This window comes from Solanum dulcamara, chromosome 2 (genome assembly GCF_947179165.1).
Source record: "Solanum dulcamara chromosome 2, daSolDulc1.2, whole genome shotgun sequence".
Lineage (NCBI taxonomy): Eukaryota > Viridiplantae > Streptophyta > Magnoliopsida > Solanales > Solanaceae > Solanum > Solanum dulcamara.
This window is the reverse complement of record NC_077238.1, coordinates 82,085,780-82,108,139: the sequence shown is the minus strand read 5'-3', so window position 1 is coordinate 82,108,139 and position 22,360 is coordinate 82,085,780. Positions and strand designations below refer to the sequence as shown.

At 33.2% G+C, this 22,360-nt stretch overlaps 4 protein-coding genes across 6 annotated transcripts; 3 read left to right on the top strand and 1 right to left on the bottom strand.

Moving 5' to 3' along the window:
• The first annotated feature begins 3,285 nt into the window (after nt 1-3,285).
• On the top strand, nt 3,286-6,217 carry LOC129878874 (shugoshin-1-like). Of its 2 annotated transcripts, none has more exons than XM_055953491.1 (10): nt 3,286-3,446; nt 3,553-3,733; nt 3,825-3,862; nt 4,661-4,769; nt 4,865-4,888; nt 4,977-5,045; nt 5,129-5,170; nt 5,251-5,347; nt 5,434-5,494; nt 5,599-6,217. In XM_055953491.1, exons 2-10 carry the CDS (start codon nt 3,590-3,592, stop codon nt 5,906-5,908), a joined length of 894 nt encoding a protein of 297 aa, XP_055809466.1. In that variant the 5' UTR covers nt 3,286-3,446; nt 3,553-3,589; the 3' UTR covers nt 5,909-6,217. The 2 variants fall into 2 exon arrangements, with proteins under 2 accessions (XP_055809466.1, XP_055809465.1); XM_055953490.1 differs by having other exon boundaries at nt 3,550-3,733.
• Nucleotides 6,218-8,275: 2,058 nt separating this feature from the next.
• Nucleotides 8,276-9,541, top strand: LOC129878858 (zinc finger protein ZAT5-like). The gene has a single exon (XM_055953489.1). It carries the CDS (start codon nt 8,276-8,278, stop codon nt 9,338-9,340), a length of 1,065 nt encoding a protein of 354 aa, XP_055809464.1. The 3' UTR covers nt 9,341-9,541.
• Nucleotides 9,542-10,345: 804 nt separating this feature from the next.
• On the bottom strand, nt 10,346-13,623 carry LOC129873860 (monocopper oxidase-like protein SKU5). Its single transcript, XM_055949055.1, has 7 exons — nt 13,489-13,623; nt 13,111-13,220; nt 12,448-12,718; nt 11,835-11,970; nt 11,384-11,738; nt 10,912-11,280; nt 10,346-10,607 (listed from the first exon to the last, which is right to left on the bottom strand). Exons 1-7 carry the CDS (start codon nt 13,621-13,623, stop codon nt 10,346-10,348), a joined length of 1,638 nt encoding a protein of 545 aa, XP_055805030.1.
• A 4,071-nt stretch (nt 13,624-17,694) lies between these two features.
• On the top strand, nt 17,695-21,418 carry LOC129881102 (NAC domain containing protein 50-like). Of its 2 annotated transcripts, XM_055955450.1 has the most exons (5): nt 17,724-17,809; nt 17,927-18,127; nt 18,806-19,083; nt 19,175-19,357; nt 20,680-21,418. In XM_055955450.1, exons 2-5 carry the CDS (start codon nt 17,929-17,931, stop codon nt 21,178-21,180), a joined length of 1,161 nt encoding a protein of 386 aa, XP_055811425.1. In that variant the 5' UTR covers nt 17,724-17,809; nt 17,927-17,928; the 3' UTR covers nt 21,181-21,418. The 2 variants fall into 2 exon arrangements, with proteins under 2 accessions (XP_055811424.1, XP_055811425.1); XM_055955449.1 differs by having other exon boundaries at nt 17,695-18,127.
• Nucleotides 21,419-22,360: the final 942 nt, after the last annotated feature.

Sequence of the window (22,360 nt, the reverse complement as noted above, 5' to 3'; positions counted from 1 at the left end):
AACTAGTAAAGAGGATTCAAAAAGCTTCCTATCACGAACTCTGAGAATGAATTTTTTTTATCGGAAGTATTAGTTTAGAAATGAACTATGTAATATAAATCCGAATTAATCGAGATCCAAAAAGGAGATACCCAACTTTGTGCTCTTTTTGCGGAAGAAATTGGGGGGAAGGACTACAAGCTAGATACCCAATTGAAAGGTTAAAATATGGCTTCGAATAACATCAGAATAATATATTTATCAGATGCCATAAACTTTTAATATTTTTTTATAGATCACTTCTTGACTACATACAGAAGTCATGATAAATAATATATCTCATTATTTAAATGTGTGAAAATAAATTTCATTTTGAACAAGAATAAGGTGTGGTACAGTTAAAATCTTGATTATTTTCTCGATAATTTTAAGGAGTAACTTATGTCTTTTTCCTTTCATTTAGAATACACTAAAAGAAAATAACATAAAAAGTTGGCATAATAGGTAGGAGTGTGTAAATATCGAATCGATCATTAAATCAAATCGAAAAAAATGTTATTGAATTATTTTTATTGGGTTAATGAATTTTTAATGGTTTTATAAAATAAAATTATCGGGTTATTGGTTTGATATTTGTTTTTCAATATTGGGTTATTGGGTAAACTGATAACTCATTAAGACAATAGTAATTTACTACTTTATCTCTACATGCATGAACATTAAATAATTATATCAATACTTTATCCGTTACTACTTTTGCTCTTTAGCCTTCCATTCACATTATTGTCCTAATTCTTTTAATTGTGTTGCACTTGTATAGTTCTTTTCATGTTAGTTATTATTGTTTCTATTTTATTAGCATATCATAAAGTTGCATTATTGTTTTGTCGCACCAAATTGTTGGAAAAGTCATATAATTATTTTATGAGTATTTTCTTATTGGTTAAACCGAAAACCAAATCGTTAAGGATAAAAAATTGATAAACCGAAAATCAGAAACCAATAAAAATGTCTTATTGATTTGGTTATTAATTTAACATATCTAAAAATCGATAATCAATAATAAATAAAATCAAAACGAACCTACCGATGTACATCCCAAAATTAATAGGTGGAATTAGTAATCTAATAATGTATAAGAAAATCATTACACCATAAGTAGATATAGGTTAAATCATTTCAGAAGTAACATGCACGTTTGTTAAATATTGTTGTTACGTTGTGTTATAATATACTCAGTATAATTTTATAAATAAGATTTTATCAGATTGATATGTACTCAACTTTATTCTTAATATGTAAGTATATAGATTATTTCTGAAAGACTTTTTCGACAAAATTTATTACAAATTATTATAAAGTTTTATATACGTATTATATCTCATCATGTTACTTGTGCTTTTTTGTAAGTCCATCACTTTAATTTCTAAATCACTTTTTAGTAGTTTCTCAAGTGAAAGAATGCAACAAAGATGAGAGGGATAATATGGATATCCTTGTCATCAAGTATACATTACAAGACAAACACACATGTAGCCTTGTTACTACATAGCTAAATTGTAAAAAAGCAAACTTTTTCTATATTGTAAGCATTAGAATTGAAGGATATTTATTGTGAATTTCTCTTACATACATTTTACGTTTCCGAAAATGAATCCTATCAAATATTTCACATTTTCTATTCTACCTTTCATTTTTTCACATATAGTTTTGTAAATTGCAAAACTAAATACTCTTCTTCTTTTTTTTGCTTTGCTTTTTCTTGTAAGAAAATCTCTTTTTCTTCATATATTTTTTTCCTTTTCGAACAAGATACATAGTATGTTAAATTTTTGCCATATGTGTATGACTAGGAATAAGGTATTTATGATAAGATATGAGTGGCAAATGTATGTGTATTTTTGTCCAAGTAGACAAGTTATGCTTTAATTTTATCATACATTGCCTCAAGACACAAAAATATCAAAACATACACAAAAAGGAAAACACCTAAAGTTGTCTTTTAAAAAGTGCCCAACTTGGACTTTGCTTTAATTTCTCTTTGAATCAAAGTATCAATTTTTATCCTCTAACGATACATATCTACCGTGAAATTAACAAGACAAAAAAATGAAGAAAAAAAAAGTAGACTTTCTATGATATATTTTAAGTAGACTTTTTATGATATATTTGTTGGATTAAATCAGTCCAAACATCTTCTTAGTTCACAAAGTAGGGTGAGGTTGCGTATATCAACTTTTCCATATTTTACTTGTAGGATTACATTTGATTTGTTATTATATGTACGTTTTTTTTTTGGAAAGATGTGACAATATTTAGAAAAAGTAGACTTTCGATGATACATTTGTTGGATTAAGTCGGTCCAAAAATGCTTGTAATAATGGCGTGATATTAAGTCTGTATGTGCGATTTCAATATAAAACTTTGTTTGCATATTTAATAATCTTTCCCCAAACTAAGTTTCTTAGCTCTTTATGGGTTGTAACATTATTGAATTACTCTCTCCGCTGTTCCATACTCGTCCTTACAAACCATCATCTCTTATACTAATTATTGAGCTACACCAAATCAAAAACGCTCTTAATATAATATGATATTGTTCACGTCTTTTAAGAAACAACATAAAAAAAAATTATACTTACCCAGAGATGCTACCTTCAATACTTAAATATAAATTCGAAATATAAAAAAAGGAAAAAGAAAATTTGATAGCTGACAAAGCCCAAAACTACAATGAAAGGCCTTGATTTGGGCCACACTATGCCACAGAGCCCAAATCATGGAGAAAATCATGATGAAGGTGAGCCCATGAAGTGAAAGAAATGTATCATGAGATCAATCTAAAGTTATAAACTACCTAATTAGGTAGATATTCATATCATATTTATTAAGTCTCTCTATAATCAGAAATAATTGTATATTATTTCACTAATTAAAATAGTTTTATGCCTAATTTCAAGTCAGATACATCTAAGTACATGTATTTTTGTTACAAGATATACTCTGAAACACAAATGCATAGGGAGTGAAGTGAGATAAGCGAGATAGGATAGAGGTGACCAAAACAGGAGGGAGGTGAGCGGAAGAGTCAGTATATCCCAGATAGATGTGAATCATACTAAATACATGTATACAAAATACATTCAGAACTACAAATACATAAAAAGAAAATCGAGCGAAAAATTGATATATCCTAAATAGATGCGAATACACTTGAATATAATGTATCTTGAAACACAGTAATTTTCTCGGGGAAAAAGTTTAAAACACGTGGAACCATGAAATTCAAATGCAGAGATCCGTCTTTTAGCGGGACAACTCTCACAAATAACCGAACTCAAAATTCAGATTTATTTTCGGCCCGAATCCCAAATCGTCCGCCGTCGTCTTCCACCGGTATCCAACTTCCCGGCGAAATCCTCGCCACGGTTTTTCACCCTCACCATATCTTCCGGCGAGATCGAACTGTAAGTTCCCCCTCTCTCTCTATCCTCTCTTATTCACTCTCTAGAATTCGACCCCAAAAAAGCCCTAATGTTAATGGTAAACTACGAATTTTTTTCTTGGAAGAAGCTGAGATTCTCGAGCATTGGGTGAAAAAGAAAAAAAAATGAAGGCTTCATTGGGGAATGCTACAAGAAAAAAACTAGCTGATATTAGCAACATACCACAAGAAATGCAATTCAATAACCAAAATGAGAAGTCAGAACGTATATCAATTTGTTCAAAAGAGTTCGTAGACAAGGTCCAGAAGGTAGATCCTTTTTTGTTTTGGTTTATGTAGTGGTACATTGTATTTCAAAAGTTTAGTTTTGGTTGAACTTTTTCATGGAAATTTGGTACAGGAGAATGAGGCGTTGATGAGGATAATAGTAGAAAAAAAGTATCCTTTATTTTGTATAGAAATTGCATTTGCTTATAATTGTTTATAGACATCAGGACTAGGGGTAAGGTCTGCTTACCTCCCCGAGACCCCAGTTGTGGGATTACATTGAGTATGATGTTGTTGTTATTGTTTATAGACATTGGGATTCATTTATTATTTTCTTTTGAGTTTTGAGGAAAGGAAAGATTTTGCATAGAACTAAAGAGTTTCAAAGTTGATTATTACAAACCGGAAACTGATCGCACTGTATCAGTTCTACCAAAGCAAAAAGGGGAGGAGTTCCCCTAAACATGATGTAATCTGCAGACAAACTAAGTGGAATAGAGATCCTCCCATAGGCATATCTAGGATTTGGAGTGGCTGGTTTAGAATTGGTACATGGATGGAGTTATCTCATACCTGGGCTGAAGGGTGGATTCGTCCTGTTTGTAGGTGGCCTTTACTTCACTTATGTTAGGTTTGCATAGGCGATATCAAGTCTATATTAACATAGGAGGTTTGCAGTAGATTGTCAGTCAGAGTAAAAATAGTTGTATAAACAGAATTCATCGGGATGTGCTCTCGCAGCCACGTGCGTGATTAATAGCTCTGTAGTGTTGAGGGTTCTTGGCATGAAATGAACTCATATAAAGCAGAATGGATATAGAGGATTCATATAATTGATTCCAATTAGTTTGGAAGGGCATAGTAGATTGAATTGAATGATTCATAGGTGGTTTTCTTAGTTATTATTGGTACTATTACATTTATACTTGTGGGCCTGTTGCCCTGTTCCTTGATTCGTGTTCTCAATAGAAAAATCATTGAAATAGCTGGAGCGGAGATACAGAAGATGAGAATTAATCTACAGAAAATGCAGCAACAGAATCATGAACTTGCGAAGTCAAATAGTCAAATGCTTGCGGTTTGTTTTCACTTCCCATAATCAAGCTAGTAAAAGTTCGTATAATCCAGTTAGTTTCCAGCCCAGTTAACTATTTATTTTTGTATCTTTCTCAGGAACTAAATTCAGCTAAAGATAGGGTAAGCACTTGAATACAATGTCAGGTTTACTTATATGATCGAATTTATGATTCTCCTCGATTTAATGTAAGTGCTACTTCTTGATCAGCTCAAATCTGTACAGCATGAGCTTGGATGTAAAAATGGTGTACTTAAAGCTAAAGAGCTTGAAGCAGAGGTTAGTTCAGGTTTAGGTAACTCAATATGTTTGCTGCCTAAGTTTTTTTCTTTCACTTTTGACCGAGTCTTCATTTTAATCAGGAGATAACAAAACAAAAAATGCGCCAGCAGTTGAATGATGAGGTATATATGCAATTTTTTGTGCATTAGATAACTGTTAAGGAGCTAGAGGTAATCTTCACTCTTGCTGTCACTGTTTGAAGGTGAAACCCATCAAGTGTGAAGAGATGGGGGATTCCCCTTTGGGAAATGGCGATAATGATAGACCTGCAAAAATCAAAAGGAAGCCTCAGGCAAAGAGTGAGTATTACATATGAATATTAGGTGATGTGCTGTTAAAAAGTGCCTAAAATTCTTGCTTTTGTTTTCATTCTTTCCTTACTTAGGACATGTTGGTTTGGGCTCTTCTACGCAAGTGCCACCCCAGGATATGGCTGAAAATAAAAGGTTATATATTTGAACTTATAGAATGTGACATCAATTTTATGATGTTAAAGATTCTAAATATTGTAAAGAAAATTGTTCATAATGACTTTATGCTATCTTGGCAGGCCTTGTGTAAGAAGGCAGTCTGCTCGGTTTAAACGTGAAGCATCTCAACATACAACAACAACAACATCTACACCTCAATCCCAAGCAACGAAGCCAGAGGAAGATTATTTTGAGGCAGAAGACAAATGCCCACCAATGGTTAATCTAGTCGAGCAAAATGGTTCTGACTTAGAAAATAATTCTGCATTGAGGTTTGAATCTATAGAGTTTGGACGATCATCTTTGAGTAGACCACTCAGGCATGCAGCTAAAAAGGTGCAGTCTTACAAGGAAGTTCCGTTGAACATAAAAATGCGCAGGCCAGTATGAATAACCATCATCATTTGTTCTGACCTATTTGCTGTAGGGGCTATTGCTGAGTGATAAAATGCCTAATGGCATCTTTTGATAGGTTGTCTTTAGTATCTTTTGTTGAACCTTTTAGGCTTTTGCTATAGAGGTATGCTGAACGATAAAATGTTCCAATTTTAATTTCGTCCCAGTGCAAACATGTCTTGACAAGCGTGTTTCCTGAGTAAATGTTTTTTTAATCAATATCTTGCCTACTGTAAATACTGATTAAATGCATCTTCTACTGTGTTTGATTACTGATGAAATTAGTTTGAGCCATTTACTTCACTTGATCATACTTGGCAGTGTGTTAAATTCTGTTGATTTCATTCAACTTTATCCACAACTGATTTCTATGTTAAAAGTTGGTCTTTGACTTTATTTGCAATAGAAATATGGGGCTTATTAGTTGTTATCGTTTTATTAGTCACTATGTTTTCTTCATTGCCATTTTTCCTTTCCATACCTATGTTGATTTGTTGTTCTTGAGCCGAGGGTCCTCCGGAAACAGTCTCCCTACCTTAGAGATAGGGGTAAGGTCTGATTATACTCTATCCTCCTCAGATTCCACTTGTGAAATTTCACTAGGTATGTAGTTGTTGTTGTAAATATGGGGCTTTTACTGGCAATTCGGCTTCTTGTTCTCTTGAAATATGTCGAGGTTAAGGGCCTATAGCTGAAGTTGTAGATTCTATGAAGCTCACATGATTTGCTTGTAAGTTTTATCCTGTTATATGAGTGAACACACAGGAAATAATAGGACCAACTGTCTTGACGGTCAAAACTTACCCGCATTTGGTGTTTACATCAATCAATAGATGCATAAGTCATGATGTGTTTGTACATAGACTTCTCTCACTTAATCATGGTTTATTACATAATATATCTTCCTTCTTTTTTTTTGCTAAATCACTCAACAAGCCTTGAGAATAAAGTTGTTTTTGACAGTGAGTGTTTTACCCTAAAGTAAGATTTTTCGGCACAAATTTGAACTAATTGAGTATCAAAATAGATACTAAACAGCGAGTGAAAAATAAAAATAAAACAAGTTGTTTCAAGCTACTATCAAAGGATGTGATAGAGTGTAAAATATTCATCCATCTTTAACTCGAGCCTTTGGAATGAAGTCACCTTTGGTAGGATTTCTCGATGCGAATCTTGATTAATCGGACCCCAAAATAGATATCAGGCCTTGAATGAGAAACGAACAATGATTGTTTCAAGCTATCACCAAAGGTTGTGATTGAATGGTAAGTATTTCTCCATCTTTAATCACAAGTATTGGGTTCAAGCCACGAAAATGAAGTAACCTTTCTTAAAGAGCGATTTAATCCTCAAAGTAAGATTGCTCGGTAAAAGTTCAGACTAATAAAGTTCCAAAGAAAGTACTGAACACCGAGTGAGAAACCAAAAAAAACAGAAAAGGAAAACAATATGTTTCAATCTATTGATATGATTCCAAAACAATAAATAAGATAAAAAGATTATGTTTTGTACTGAAGATATAGTTGTTGGAGAAATGGCTTATAGCATGAACTTAAATCCTTTGCTTGTCATAAGGAACTTCATTACGTGCAATACACAAACTTACTTGCAAGACTAGTTAAGTTTAATTAGTGGAATTAATTAACTATTAGAAACTACTAGTACATGCATCCTTATTAATTAAAATATTTACTTTTTTCCTCAATATGATCCATACAGATGTACTCCATCCAAATAAACAATAACAAAATAATTAGTTCATGATCCTCATTTAATTAATTAATCACATTACTAACTAGCTGTAAGCTGATGAATAATATGATCAATAATTAGATCTCTATCTTAACTTCTCTTTTATCTTGTGGTATAATATTAATATATATGTCAAATATAAAGTAATACTAAAGTAATTATATTTATCTTTATAAATTTCATGTTCAATCAAATACGATCAAATTATTCAAGTTTTCTTTCCTTCTCTCCACTTTTCTCTCATTGTCTCCCATTCATTTTAATTTCTTTCTCCAAAAGTATTGGAATTAGGAGGTTACTTTCAGTTAGTACCATTCTAATTCAGTAATTATATTAATGGTGTTAAATTTCTCTCTTTTTTGACTTCTAAAAACCTACATATCACTATTTTTGGTGTATAATATAAAGTATATATATATTCATAACCCTTCACTCTCCGTTCTCATCATTTTTTGTATTCTCTTTATTCTATCTTTTGTTGTTACATGAATTCGATCCCCCCACCCTTTTAATCTTTCATTTTTTTGGGGGAGAAAACATCGTTGTTACTATTATTATTGTTGTTGTTAATTTCATGTTTTTAATACGTTCGCGGTGACGAAAAGAGAGATGGAGGCTCCCCAAGAGGAAGTGATGGGAGTCTCTAAGGGCAAACGCACTAAACGTGTTAGGCCTCAATCTCTAATCCCTTTCATGACCATCAATAATGCACATTCATCATCAACCAGCGACATGAACGTCGATGGCACGGTTTACGGAGAAGAAGCAAGTATCCTCAATAACAACGAAGACAACAACAATAATAATAATTCTACTCCACCCCTTATCACTTCGGACGAAAACTTTCCTGACGAGGATGTCCCCACAGAGGAAGAAGAAGAAACCGCCAAGTGTCTGATCCTCTTGTCCCAAGGTGGACATCATCATTATCATCATCATCGTCAGACCCCACCTAAAAAGTTCTTTGATCTTTTCAACGATGAAATGGGGTTGTACCAAACAAAATTTAATAGCAAGAGGTATGTAGAGACGACCGACCTAGGAAAAGGTGGCAAGGCCGGTACATACGTGTACGAATGCAAGACGTGTAACAGGACATTCTCATCATTTCAAGCACTAGGTGGGCACAGAGCAAGTCATAAAAAACCTAAGCCATTGACAATTGAACCGAAAAAACAACCATGGTTCTATTTTTCAGATCAAGACGAACCCTCACCACCAACAACAACAAATTACAAATACAACAACAAATTGTCACCAACACTGTCTCCTCTTTCATCCCAATTCAACAATATCAATATGGAAAGTCCAAATTACAACAAATCACCTTCTCCTAGAATCCACACATGTTCATATTGTGGGGCAGAATTTACCTCAGGACAAGCATTAGGTGGTCACATGAGAAGACATAGAGGGGGTGCTAATAATAACAATACGATTTTGTGTTTAAGCCCTTTAAGTATTGATGCTAATTATAATTTGAAGAAACCAAGAAATGGGTTGTCATTAGATCTTAATCTTCCAGCACCACCAGAATATCAAAATCAATCAAGAAATCTTCAACATCCACCAAAATATCGTCAAGAACAAGCACAAAAGCAACAAGAACAAGAACAACAACAAACAGCACTTGTTTTGTCCACCACCCCACAACTTATTGATTGTCATTATTGACATAAATTCAAAGACGAATCCAGAATTTTGAGTTTACAGGTTGCGTATTCTAGAAAAGGCAACTTACTAGATTCTGGATAAATCATACAATGCATGGTTCATTTTTTTCTTTCCTTTTCTCTATGAACCCCCAAAATTAAATTAATTTATACGCAACCAATCGCGATTCTACATGGACATTGTCAAAAGGTAAATGAGAGTCACCACCATTCTTTCATCTCTTATTGTTAAAAGTTCTTTAAATTTATTCCTCATGAATTTCATACATTGCTAATTAAAGTTGTAAAGTACTAAAATTTAATGTAGTTATAGTGTCTGATAGTGATAGCTAGCTAGCTTTATTGATGTTAGATACAAAAAATGAAAAAATAATAATATTATATATGGATTTAAGTTATATATACTAAGCATGTAAAGACTGTTTACACTATCAATGTAGTTTGATGCAGAAGTATGTAGCTCTAACGATATGGTTAGTGACTTTTACCAAGTGTCTCACGTGCTAACTTGTGGTGCAATCATGACATAGTCAGTCGCGACTCAAACAGTCCACCCCAACTTGTTTAGGATCTATGCATAGTCATTCTTGTTAGTTATTGTAATTCTTTTACCCTATTTTTCATCTTTATTTGTCACACTTTTATTCATTAATCAAGTGGAAATGAACCTATGCAAAAGAATAAAGACAACCAATTTAAACAATGTTTAAGCCTCAAGATATTAATTTTAAATGTAAAATGTTACTTAAGATACAATCATAGAAATTAAAATCAAGAATCTTCATGTAATCAATAGAAATCTTTTCACCATTCTGCTTGTGGAGATGGAGCTGGACTTGGAACAGGTGACATAGAACTTTCAAACATCCCTATAAGAACAAGAAGCAGATGTATAATATATGTATAACAAGCATATAATTGGTATATTAGCTAACGGATGTAAATATTTTTGGCCGAGCGGCGTAATGTGTAACTTCCTATGACTAAGTATAAAGATTTGATGGTACTAACCACATAAAAGAAGATTTTGAGGTGGTTGTTTCTCCTTGGCAGGATTAGGATTATTGTCGAAAACTCGTATGAATAGTTCTTGTCCTAAGTACCAATTCTTCAAATGTTGTGATCTCAAGTTCCACATTCCAGGATTGTCAAGGAAAACATATACTGATGTCCATCTTCCAGGGTAAACTTGAACAGTTGAACGAACAACAGGATCAAAGATGTTGTATGTTTCACGTGCTGCTGGTGTCCAATCTCCATTCCCAAATCTGAAAAAAAAACACGTTACAAAGATCTTTTGTAATTAATCGATCACTCATATGTCCATTTTGTTCTGGCTAGCAAAGTCAGGATATTGTATGTAGCTTGTGTGCCTTCACTGTTAAACATGCCTTAATTTGAATATAATGTATGTGAAGATTGGATAACCAAGTGTCGTAGTAGTGAAGGGTGGTCAGTTGAACATCCTTAGAGTATGTATATAGAGAAAAATTACTTATGTTATACATATATATTAAATTATTAACACGCTTAGTGAAAATTCTGGCTTCTTAAGTAGAGGATAAGGCTTACCCTACAACATAGAACCCGAAACCATCCAAATGCCATGAATCCATAACATTGAGATCGTTCTTGAATACGATTTCTAGCCACCCTTTGTGGATTCCAGAGACAACAGAAACTCCATAAGCAGTAGCAGCATTCACAGAGTGAGTAGGAAATTGATCTAGTTGGTAGATACCAGATCCATTCACGAACATGTCAGCGAGCTTCAATGGTGTCTCGGGTGTGAGATAGGACACGTTGTTAACAAGATATCGCGGCCAGCCATTAATTTCACCCTTCAATCCATGAAGAATAAAGGTTTGAGCCAACGTAACGTTTGACACGTTAAATGTTCCTTGTGGATTAGGCCTTGCAGCTCCTGTTGTCATGTTCCACCTAATAAAACACATCAACTAACAATGTTCAATACAACAACAACAACTATATCTCAATTTCAAACTAGTTGAGGTCGTCTATAATGTAAAAAGTATTAGCTTACGTGATAGATTTGGCTTGATTGACTGAAAACGCGATATCAAATGGATCAGGACCAGCAGGAACAGGACTACTAACTGTTGTTAAAGAATTGTTATAGTGCAGTATCCCTATTCCTTCAAGAGATTGATCACTTTTGAACATTTTCGGAGTTGCTACGATGAAATAATCAGCTTCATTTTGATCAGCAGTAACAAGAACAGAATACGATTGACCAACGTGCACATCTAGAGAGTCAAGTGTTATCTGATTTGTGTATGAACCTTCTGTCTCAACCAAAACCATTTTGTGGTCTTGAATTCTCAAGTTAAAACTCATGACAGTTCCAACGTTCGATATCCTGAATCTGTAAGTCATTCCTATATATATATGCAAAAAAATGAAAGTAAATAATCATACAAGGTAAAGAGATTTCAAATTCAAGAATCAAGAAAACAAAAAATGTTCTGTTTTACCTTTTGTTACAGTAAAAGACTTGTGTCCTTTCGAAATTGAGAGTTCATCGTAAGGTCTTTTACCATTCATCAAGATTGCATCAGGGACATCAAAGAACTGACTAGATTGCTTCTCTTGTATAGAGGACCTAAGAGACTACTTATTACAAGGTACACGAGCAAAACAAGGAAAAAACAAGACATTAGTTGACTAACAATTTAAACGTTTAGATAAAATGGTCATATAATTCAACACGATATCAGAGCAGATGGTCACATAAGGGATCATGTTGCTCTCTCTAACAACTTAATCTTTTAGATGAGATAGTCGTGTAATTTAACATATGGACTATAGTGTTGATCACCTTGTAATCAATACAAAACCAATCGCCAATCAGTTCCAGTGTGGAACATTGAAGATATGATTAAGTAAATGAACGCGCATAATCTCTAATAGTTTAAGCATTTAGATGAGACTGGTCATAATATATACTACATGGTATTAGAGAAGATGGTCACGCGAGGGGAGAATGTCTATGATGTAACAACTAAACAACATTCACCCTATGTAACAGCTTACACTTTTAGATGAGATGGTCGCGTAATTCAACATAGAGATTAAAGTATTGATCACCTTGTAATCAGTACGGAACCAGTCGCCAATCAGAAGATCAAACTCAGCTTCTGGTTTAGGAAAGGGGATAGCTATAACATTACGATTATTGACACGAATCTGTCCATATCCACCAGCAACCTTGTGAAAGTTTATTGAAGGAAAGTAAGTGAAAGTGCCTATTTGATCTTTAACTTGAAACACATATGTCCAATTTTTTCCAGGTTCAATTGCACAATTTGTGCCAGAAACTCCATCTTGCCATGAGTTTAACCTCTGTTGGATTCCATTCCTTCAGCAAAACAGGAAAAAAAATCACAATATACAGTCAGACTTCTCTATAACAGTCATCGTGCATAACAATATTTCATTATAAAGGCCAAGTTTTCTTTTGGAACCGAATTTTTTCATGTTATGTTATATTATATGTTTCTCTATCATAACATTTTATGATAACAGCTAGTCCAAACAAATGGGGTCGTTATTGAGAAGATTGATTGTACCATATATAGTTAGCTAAACCTCTCCATAACAGTCATCCTGTATAACAATAAAGTTTTCTTTGGAACTGATTTTCTCATGTTACGTTATATTATATGTTATATATAACAACATTTTGCTATATATAGCAGTCAAAAAAGTTATCCAAACAAATGACGTTGTTATTGAGAAGATTGATTGTACCATGTTATGAGCAAGGATTCATCCATGTTGTTGAAGACATTCACAATTACAACATCATTAGTTGTGGCATTGATCAATGGTCCAGGAAACATCCCATTGATAGTAATAACCTGTGCAGATACAATTTTGTTCAAATAATCGGCTAAATGAACAATAAAAAAACACATCCCCACACCCGCTGTCCCAATTTACGTGCCACTGCTTTAGACCATGACTTTTGAAACTTGTTGTCTAAATTAACCGAGCCTTAGACATTTATATAACTATAAATCAAACGAGAATATTAAAGTTAAATTATTCGAAATCCTCTTTAGACAGACAGACTAAAAATGAAAGCATGCCACAAAAATCGAGACAAAAGGGATCAAGAACACTTACAGACTGATGAGATGTAAGAGGATTAATAGTTGTGTCAATGGAAACAATCCATTCATGATAAATGTCTATGCAATTTACTCCATTAAGAACAACAAATGCTGTAGCAAAAACAAACATCCCCTTAAGAAATGCCATCATACTAAAGAAAAATTTTAGTTTTTTTTTTTTATGAAGGTGATATATAAAGAACAAATATTTCAAAAGGGAATAAAAATGGTGGAGTTTACTAAGAAAATTGAGATAAAAATTAGGCCAATTAGACAAGAGAATTAAGACAAATAAATTGAATTATGGAATAATGGAATGCCGGCAAAAAGAGTTAATAAGTTGTGCATTTGTCATAATTGCATGAAATCTCATTTTAAAGAAACTTAAAGAACTAAAATTGCCCAAAAAATATATTTAATGGACTATTTTAAACATGTCACAAACACAAGGGCAATTTTGTCATTTTTAATTTCATGAAGTTTGAAACCCGCATACATAAACTATATAATATACTCCAAATAAAATATTATATTTCAAATGAATACAAAAACAATTTTAGAAGGAAAAATTACTTAATTGAGTGCTTTTTTAAAAATTAATTACTGATTTTAGCGATATTTTTTATTCATTACAATTTATAGCAATATTATGATAAATATACACTTGTATTAAAAGTGAATTATGCATACAATAAAAATGTATTATAAGTGTTTTAAAATATATATTATGTTTGTGTAGTAAGAAACTGACATAATGTATTATAAATTTATTAAAGTATGTGAAAAATGTATTATCCATCTATAAAACTTGTATTATATATGTTTTATAAATAGTTCTCTGCAATATGTATTAAAACTGTATTATAAATGTATTATAAGTATTCAGTGAATTTTTTTTTATTGCTATAGATGGTAAATATTTTTTTAATATTATATATTTATGTAAGTTTTCCATTTTAGAATGGTGTAACTATTATTATTATTATGATATTATCTTACTTGACAAGCAGGGCAACCAAATTTGGACCAGTCAACTATGGTGGTATGATTATGATTTTTTCAATTTGGACAACACAAAAATAATTAAATTTCATTTGTGGGCTTTCGAAATTTCAAAAACAAGTTTACTTGAGCAAGAAGGAAATACATAGAAAATTTTATTCAAAAAAAAATAATGTTTAAGAAGTAATGTCAAGTTTTTTGGTTTTGTAAAATATTGTCCTTTTTATGAATTTGTATTGATGTACATTTTTAGTGTAATTTAACATGTAATAATTAGATATGGCTTAAGAGTATCATTGTTATCATGATGCTAATTAATACATATTAAAAAATTATTTATAATTACCTTATGAATGATGTTATTAATAAATATTTTGATGGGTGGGTGAGAAATTATGAAAAAGAGCCAAAGGTTTCTAATATTGGTTGGTAGTAACCTTTTATCGTTAATTTGCACACGCATTGACTCCCTTTATTTAAATTTTCAATTCATATTCACACTTCTTTAACTAAATTGCATTTATTTTGTTCCTATCTCCAAAACATATAAAATATAATATACATCTTCTTTATTTATTTTTTGAATTTTGGTCCACTTGTAATCCACCTCCCCAAAAAATAATATAATAATAGTAATAATAATAATAAATAAATAAATAAAAATCCACCTCCCTTCCCAAACCATGCACCAAGTAAATAAATATAGAGATAATAGTATTTTTGGCCCCATAAGTAAATATTAAGCTTCCGTTTGGCCATAATCCTAAAGTTGGAACTTAAAAGTTATAGGTTTTACAATTTTAATTTCAAAACTTAAAACACAATGTTTGATCATATATTTTACTTGAAAAAATATTTTGACCTTTTATGTATAAAATATTTTACATTTAGACTATTTTTGGAACATTATTTCCTTCAAATATGGAGTAGTACAAACTCAATAAAACACATTGAATAACTAAAATGGTACATGATTAGTTAAATTGATGAACAATCACAAGCAAAAGAGGTTAAATATATTTTTAACTAAATATTACAAGTATCAAAATTAAAATTTATTGATATTCTAGTGACTAAAAGCTCCAAATTTCCATAAGTATTAAAAAAGTAATTGCAAATGTCATTTTCAGTCATGATATGATATAGCAAAAATCTAACTTTTAAGAGATTTTTTTTCCTTCAAGTAATGTAGAGTTGGCTTATTTGACAAAAAATATTGCCTTATGAGTCTGACCATGATATAATGAAGTTAATTAATTTTAATTATAGCCTAGTTGTTTTTTTTCAATTTTGTCTTATACTACATAACAACTATTACTACAACAACAACTCAGTAAAATTCCACAACGTGGGGTTTAGGGAGGGTAAACTGTACGCAGACCTTACTCCTACCAAGGTAGGACGACTGTTTTTGAAAGACCCTCGGCTCAATAAAAGCATAAAAAGAGGTCAGATAAGGCTAAGAATTTCAAAGCGTTATGGAAAAGCAAATAATGAAAGCGATACAGATAAAATAGAGTAATCAAAGTACAGAAAGTAATAGAGAGTAATAGATAATAACAGAAATCAGAGCACAAGAAATTATAGTGCGCTAATGCGCCTACTAATAAGGAAGAGTAATGAGACTGTGTACTAGCCTTCTACATTAATGTGGGTCCTCCACACCCTCCTATCTAAAGTCATGTCCTCGGTAAGCTGTAACTGCGCCACGTCCTGTCTAATCACCTCTCCCCAATACTTTTTCGGCCTACCCCTACCTCTTCTGAAACCATTCATGGCCAACCTCTCACACCTCTGTACTAGGGCATCTGTGTCTCTCATCTTCACATGTCCAAACCATCTCAGTCGCATTTTCTGCATCTTGTCTTCCACCGAGGCCACTCCTACCTTGTCCCGAATAGCCTCATTTCTAATCTTGTCGCTCCTGGTATGCCCACACATCCATCTCAACATTCTCATCTCAGCAACTTTCATCTTTTGAACGTGAGAGACCTTAACTGGCCAACACTCCACCCCATATAATATAGTCGGTCTAACCACCACTTTATAGAACTTGCCCTTAAGTTGTGGTGGCACTTTCTTGTCACATAGCACACTGGAAGCGAGCCTCCATTTCATCCATCCTGCACCAGTACGATGTGTGACATCATCGTCAATCTCCCCGTTGCCTTGCATGATAGACCCAAAGTACTTGAAACTACTTTTCTTTTGGATGGCTTGGTCACCAAGCCTAACTTCAATGCCAACCTCCTGAGGTGTCTCACTGAACTTGCACTCCAAGTACTCTGTCTTGGTCCTACTTAGCTTAAACCCTTTAGACTCCAATGTATGTCTCCAATCCTACAGCTTATCATTAACTCCGCTACGAATCTCATCGATCAGGACTATGTCGTCCGCGAAAAGTATCACAATTGGGAAGTGCTCTGAGTCCCCTCCTACTGTCCTTACCTTGGTTTTGGCACCCTCATACATATCCTTGATCACCTTAATATACGCCACAGGTACACCTTTAGCCTCCAAACATCTCCATTATATCTCTCGTGGAACTTTATCGTAAGCCTTTTACTACATAACAACTACTAGCATATATAAAATGGATCCGAAAAACCTTATATGTACGCAATTTTATTTTTACCTTATTTTATATATATGTTAAAAATATGTTTAAATTTATTGAACTTATATAATATTATAAAAATTGAACTTCATTTTTTTCAAATCTAATCTATCTCTATCGAACGCAAATTTAATTTAATCTAATCAGTAAGCTTCAAATACCGAGGTAACTAAACAAAAGTTGAACTCCCTCCCTTCCACCTACACTTTATCACTTGTCTAGTGCGTTGATCAATAAACTTCAAATACCAACGCGACTAAACAAAAGTTGAACTCCATTTTCTTCCATCTAATTTATCATTATCCGATATAAATCTAAATTAGCCTGATTAATAAAATATTGAACAACTAAATCAAAATATGAATTTCATCCTTTTCGACTAATTTTATCACTTTTCGATGCGAATCTCAATTAATCTGATCAATAAACTTCACTAAATAAAACTTGAATTCCCTCCCTTCCATTTATAATTCACTGTCGTCCTGTGAATTAATTTGATCAATAAATAACCAAAATAAAAAAGAACAACAAATTTAGTTTCCAAAATAGAAAAATAAAATCTTTTTTTTTTGTCTAAATAAATGTAATCCACAAATCCACTTTGTCCCCTATAAACGGCTAATCTTTCTTGGATTTTCAATTACCTTGTTAAGCAAGTATCCTTTCCAATTTTCACTTTACTTCACTTCTAATCTTCTCAATTCTCATATCTATGGTATCCCTTTTCCCCCTATCTTTATGTTTCAATTCTTTCTGGATTTCTTTCTTAATTGGGTATCCTTAAAAAAGTTGGTGTTTGTCGTTTTTTTTTTTTGGGAATTTTTGGGTTGAGAAATGGAGCAAGAAGGATCTATGGTGTCAGGGGCTGTGACGGCGCCGGCGCCGACGTCTTTAGCGCCGGGATTCAGGTTCCATCCGACGGATGAGGAATTAGTTAGGTACTATCTCAGGCGAAAGGTTTGTGGGAAGCCATTCAGGTTTCAAGCTGTTACTGAAATTGATGTATACAAAGCTGAACCTTGTGAGCTTGCAGGTTCAATTCAATCTCCTTTTTTGCTGATTTATTTTCTTAATTTTTATGTTGAATTTTGTGAGTGGTGGGTGGGGTGGGGATTGGATTTAGGAGGTTTTAGATGCTAGAAATAATTTGTTTTGAATGTATAAGATTGATTTATGATAAAGATTGAATTTTTAGTATTTACTTGTCCAAAAAAACAGAAAGATTGAACCTTGAGTATATTTGATTATAAATCTTTGTTGTTTGAGTATTTTTAAAGAGGAATCAGAGGAGGAAAGTATAGACATATACTGAAGTGCTTCTTTGTTTGCTCAAGATTTTGTATGGATAAGACTAATTTACGGTTAAATTACTGGTCTTAGTATGGATATGAATAAATTAGTTGAATTGGAATGCATATAGCAGTGATGTGAAAATGGGCTTAAATGAAGAAGTGGGGATTCATATAGCCGCCCTCAACTTGTTTGGGATTGAGGCTCGTTGTTGTTGTTGGAATGCACACAACAAAATGTACAAGGAAGTTAGTGTGCAGTTCTATAAGAATAGCATTTCTTGTTGTTGGGTTGTTGTACTAGTCATTCTTCTGTATTTGTTTGAGCTAGTGATTAATTTGTATGAGCCCACTTCCATTCTTCTTGTGAAATTTTTAGCCTTTTCTTTTTCATGAAAGACATATTGATTGATGTGGTGCAGAATATTCATCAGTGAAGAGCAGAGATATGGAGTGGTACTTTTTCAGCCCCGTGGATAAGAAGTATTGTAATGGATCTCGACTTAACCGAGCTACTGGTCAAGGCTACTGGAAAGCTACTGGGAAGGATCGTCATATTAGCCATAAGTCTCAGGCCATTGGGATGAAGAAGACACTCGTTTTCCATAGTGGTCGAGCTCCTGATGGCAAGAGAACAAATTGGGTAATGCATGAGTACAGGCTTGCGGACAAAGAGTTGGAGAAGGCTGGAATCGTGCAGGTTCGAACTAGCGTTTTTATTAACTTTGCTACTTTCCATATTGAGTATCGGATCTTAAAAGATTCCCTTGTGTTGGTTTGCGAGGATATAGGATTCCTTTGTTCTATGTAGAATCTTCCAAAAAAGTGGTTTGGGACCACCAACTGGTGACAGATATGCACCATTTATTGAGGAGGAATGGGATGATGATTCAGCCGTGCTTCCTGGAGGAGAGACAGAGGATGATGCGGTGAATGGTGTTGAAGCACGAGTTGAGAGCAACGACCTTGACCAGGTTTCTGTTTGGTTGTCATTATTTCCTTTTAATGTGATCTCTCTTAGATTGCTGAAACATTGCACTTAATGCAATGGCTTTACTACTGGTAAAGAAAGAATCAGATGGAGCGATGGACAAACCAGAATTGGGAAGTATGAATGCCTATGTTGTCAGTGTCGATATAATGCTCTTAATTGCAAACTTTTTTGCTATTTTGTTGTTGCTCTTCTTTTCTTAATTGCAATCTTTTTTCTACTTTGTCGTTACACCTTTTCTTAATTGCAAATTTTTGCTATTTGTTGTTGCTCTTCTTTTCTTAATTGTAAACTTTTTGCTATTTTGTGTCATCTTTTGTCTCCTTGGCTTTCGACCTTCTTGTTGTTCTGTTAGTTGTAGATAACGGTTTAACATCTTGTTTTACCGTTGATATTACTAAAGGAAGGAATCAAAATGACAAACCAGAATAAAGTATGAATGTCAATGTCGTTACTCGAAATTTTAAACTTTTGCTACTTTTCCATTTCTCTTCTTTCTCCTTGTATTTATCTACTTCAGTGAGTATTACTGTTGGAATATTTTGCTTACTTAACAGTTTAGCATCTTGTTCCACCTAAGTCCCTCTCGATGCCCATGTTCACTTTGAGATATCACTAGATTCCTGTTGAGAAACTGCATCATGTCACATATGTCTTTGTCAATAACTGCTTCATCATCATAACCATCACCTACTCCAGATGTCCTGGACTTCAGTTCGTTGGGTGAGATGATTCATTTATGAAGCTACAAAAATAAATTCTGAAAACCACTCCTAGATTGGAAGTTTTTGGCAAAGTGGACTGTAATTCAGCAAGATGTATAGGTCTGTCTTTAGCATGCATCAGAGAAAAATATTTTTCTTTGGTGGTAGGGTTGTTCATGAAATAAGATAAATGGTAAGCTAACTTGAAGTATTACATGATCAACGAGAGCTTCTCAAGACCTACTGATTATTATATTTTGGATTTCAATCTTGTCGAATTCTCACCTGGAATATGGAGTGTATCTGATCATTCTTTAGTGCTCTCACAATATTTTACTTTGTTTTTATGCGGACTTCGCCTTTAGTTGAGTCTTTTGCAAGTTAAAAGAAGTTTCCATTTCTTTCTTTTAGTTTCGGGGGATTCTTCTTAATTCTTTAAGAAGCATAACTCATATCCATTAGCATCTGATTGCATAAACTTGAGGTTTATCTATCCCGTATAATTTTGTGCATTTCTTATTCGATAAACCTTGGTGTGTGCTTAACTTTGGCAGTATGACATTTATTTTGCTCGCCACTGATTGTGACCTTTTGATAACAGGATGCTCCGCCCAAGACTGCTCTCCATAGTGAAAATGTGATTGAACTTCAATGTCTTCCATTTGCTTGCAAGAGGGAGAGATCAGAAGAACCTGAACTTCTCTCTTTAAGCCAAAGTAAGAGATCGAAGCATAATGTTCCGAGCTCTAGCCGTGCAAACGGTTCTGAAGATTCAACTATTACTAGCCAGGATCCGGTGAATATGATGACGACGAAAGATTGCCCCCTAGGATTCCCCTTGTTAGAGTCCTTTGAGCCCAAGGAAAGCCAACCTTCTAATCCCCTGACATTTGATTCCTCCAATCTTGAAAAATCCGTCCCTCCAGGCTACTTGAAGTTCATTAGCAACTTAGAGACTGGGATCCTAAATATTTCCATGGAGAGGGAGACGCTGAAGATTGAAGTGATGAGAGCTCAAGCCATGATCAACGTTCTTCAATCGCGGATTGATCTTTTGACCAAAGAGAATGAAGACATGAGAAGACATGTCCGAGGTGGTTAGACTATCGCAGCATTTCAATGCGTTTTAGCTTTGTACTATCTTCAGGAAGAGCAAGATATTAAAGAGATGTTTGAGACATATCTGTAGTTCTTACTGTAAACTGGACCAAATGTACCTTTTAGGTATCTGCAGAATTTTTTCTATTGCATTGGTTTTAAATTTTAATTAAACATCTTGAGTCTTGCCTCTTGTCTGAATGAAATTATTGTTTGATAGCAGTGGTGTTAGGTTATATTGTTTGGATTTTTCAAAAACTATAAAATAGTGCAAGTGCATTATTTGAGGATGGGACATAAGTGCCGCACCACTTTTAAAAAATCCGAATAACATAAATATCTTGATAAGATGGATGTACACCTCAACTATTTCAATTATCGATAATTTTGTCTATCAAAATTTAGACGAACTGATCAAGATATTAGTTTGATCAAAACTGGAAAGAAGATTGATGATGTATATAATAATTGTCACATCATACACATAAATATATGCACTATTGTTTTACATTTTAAATACAAAGTAAATCTTCACGTAATTTTCTTTTTGTTACAAAAAAGAAAGTACATTTTGATAATTATTATCTTTTTGAGATAAAAGAGAGGAGTGACGACTTTTCCTAGCTATGTATGCTTAGGTGTGAAGTTATTCCAAAAATATATATATATAATATTTTTAACGATTAACTATTTAATTACATAAATATTTTTATCATATTTATTAACTCTTTTTATAATTTGATATAATTACATATTTTTTCACTAATTAATAATTTCATTCAAGTTAAATACACCCAAAAACATGTATTTTTAATATCAAATACATTATAAAATACAAATACATAAGGAGAGAAGCGAGCGAGAAAGGAAGAAAGACAAGTGAGACAGGATGGACATCAGCGAGAGAGTCCGTATCTATAGATCACACTAAATACATGTATTTGAGATACTAGTTGCATTTTAAAATATAAATACATAGGAAATAAACGAGTCAAAGAAAGGAGAAAGGAAGGTGAGAGAGAAAGACGAGCAAGATAAAAAGACAAATAAAAGAATTAGTGTATACATGTGAATCCACTTAGATACATATACGATCAAAATCGGATACAAATAATTTAAAGGTAAAGTCCACCAAAACGTGTCAAAGCTTTAACTATTTTACGTAGCAGTAGCGTGATCCAATA

Excerpts from the sequence above, each read along its gene's own strand:
- LOC129878874 (XM_055953491.1), top strand. The coding sequence starts at position 3,590 with ATGAAGGCTTCATTGGGGAATGCTACAAGAAAAAAACTAGCTGATATT. Across the intron at positions 5,046-5,128 it reads CTAAAGAGCTTGAAGCAGAG|GAGATAACAAAACAAAAAAT; the intron begins GTTAGTTCAGGT and ends CATTTTAATCAG. Across the intron at positions 5,171-5,250 it reads GCCAGCAGTTGAATGATGAG|GTGAAACCCATCAAGTGTGA; the intron begins GTATATATGCAA and ends CACTGTTTGAAG.
- LOC129878858 (XM_055953489.1), top strand. The coding sequence starts at position 8,276 with ATGGAGGCTCCCCAAGAGGAAGTGATGGGAGTCTCTAAGGGCAAACGC.
- LOC129873860 (XM_055949055.1), bottom strand. The coding sequence starts at position 13,623 with ATGGCATTTCTTAAGGGGATGTTTGTTTTTGCTACAGCATTTGTTGTT. Across the intron at positions 12,719-13,110 it reads GAATCCTTGCTCATAACATG|GAATGGAATCCAACAGAGGT; the intron begins GTACAATCAATC and ends GTTTTGCTGAAG. Across the intron at positions 11,971-12,447 it reads GGTTCCGTACTGATTACAAG|TCTCTTAGGTCCTCTATACA; the intron begins GTGATCAATACT and ends TGTAATAAGTAG.
- LOC129881102 (XM_055955449.1), top strand. The coding sequence starts at position 17,929 with ATGGAGCAAGAAGGATCTATGGTGTCAGGGGCTGTGACGGCGCCGGCG. Across the intron at positions 19,084-19,174 it reads AGAAGGCTGGAATCGTGCAG|GATTCCTTTGTTCTATGTAG; the intron begins GTTCGAACTAGC and ends GCGAGGATATAG. Across the intron at positions 19,358-20,679 it reads AGAGCAACGACCTTGACCAG|GATGCTCCGCCCAAGACTGC; the intron begins GTTTCTGTTTGG and ends TTTTGATAACAG.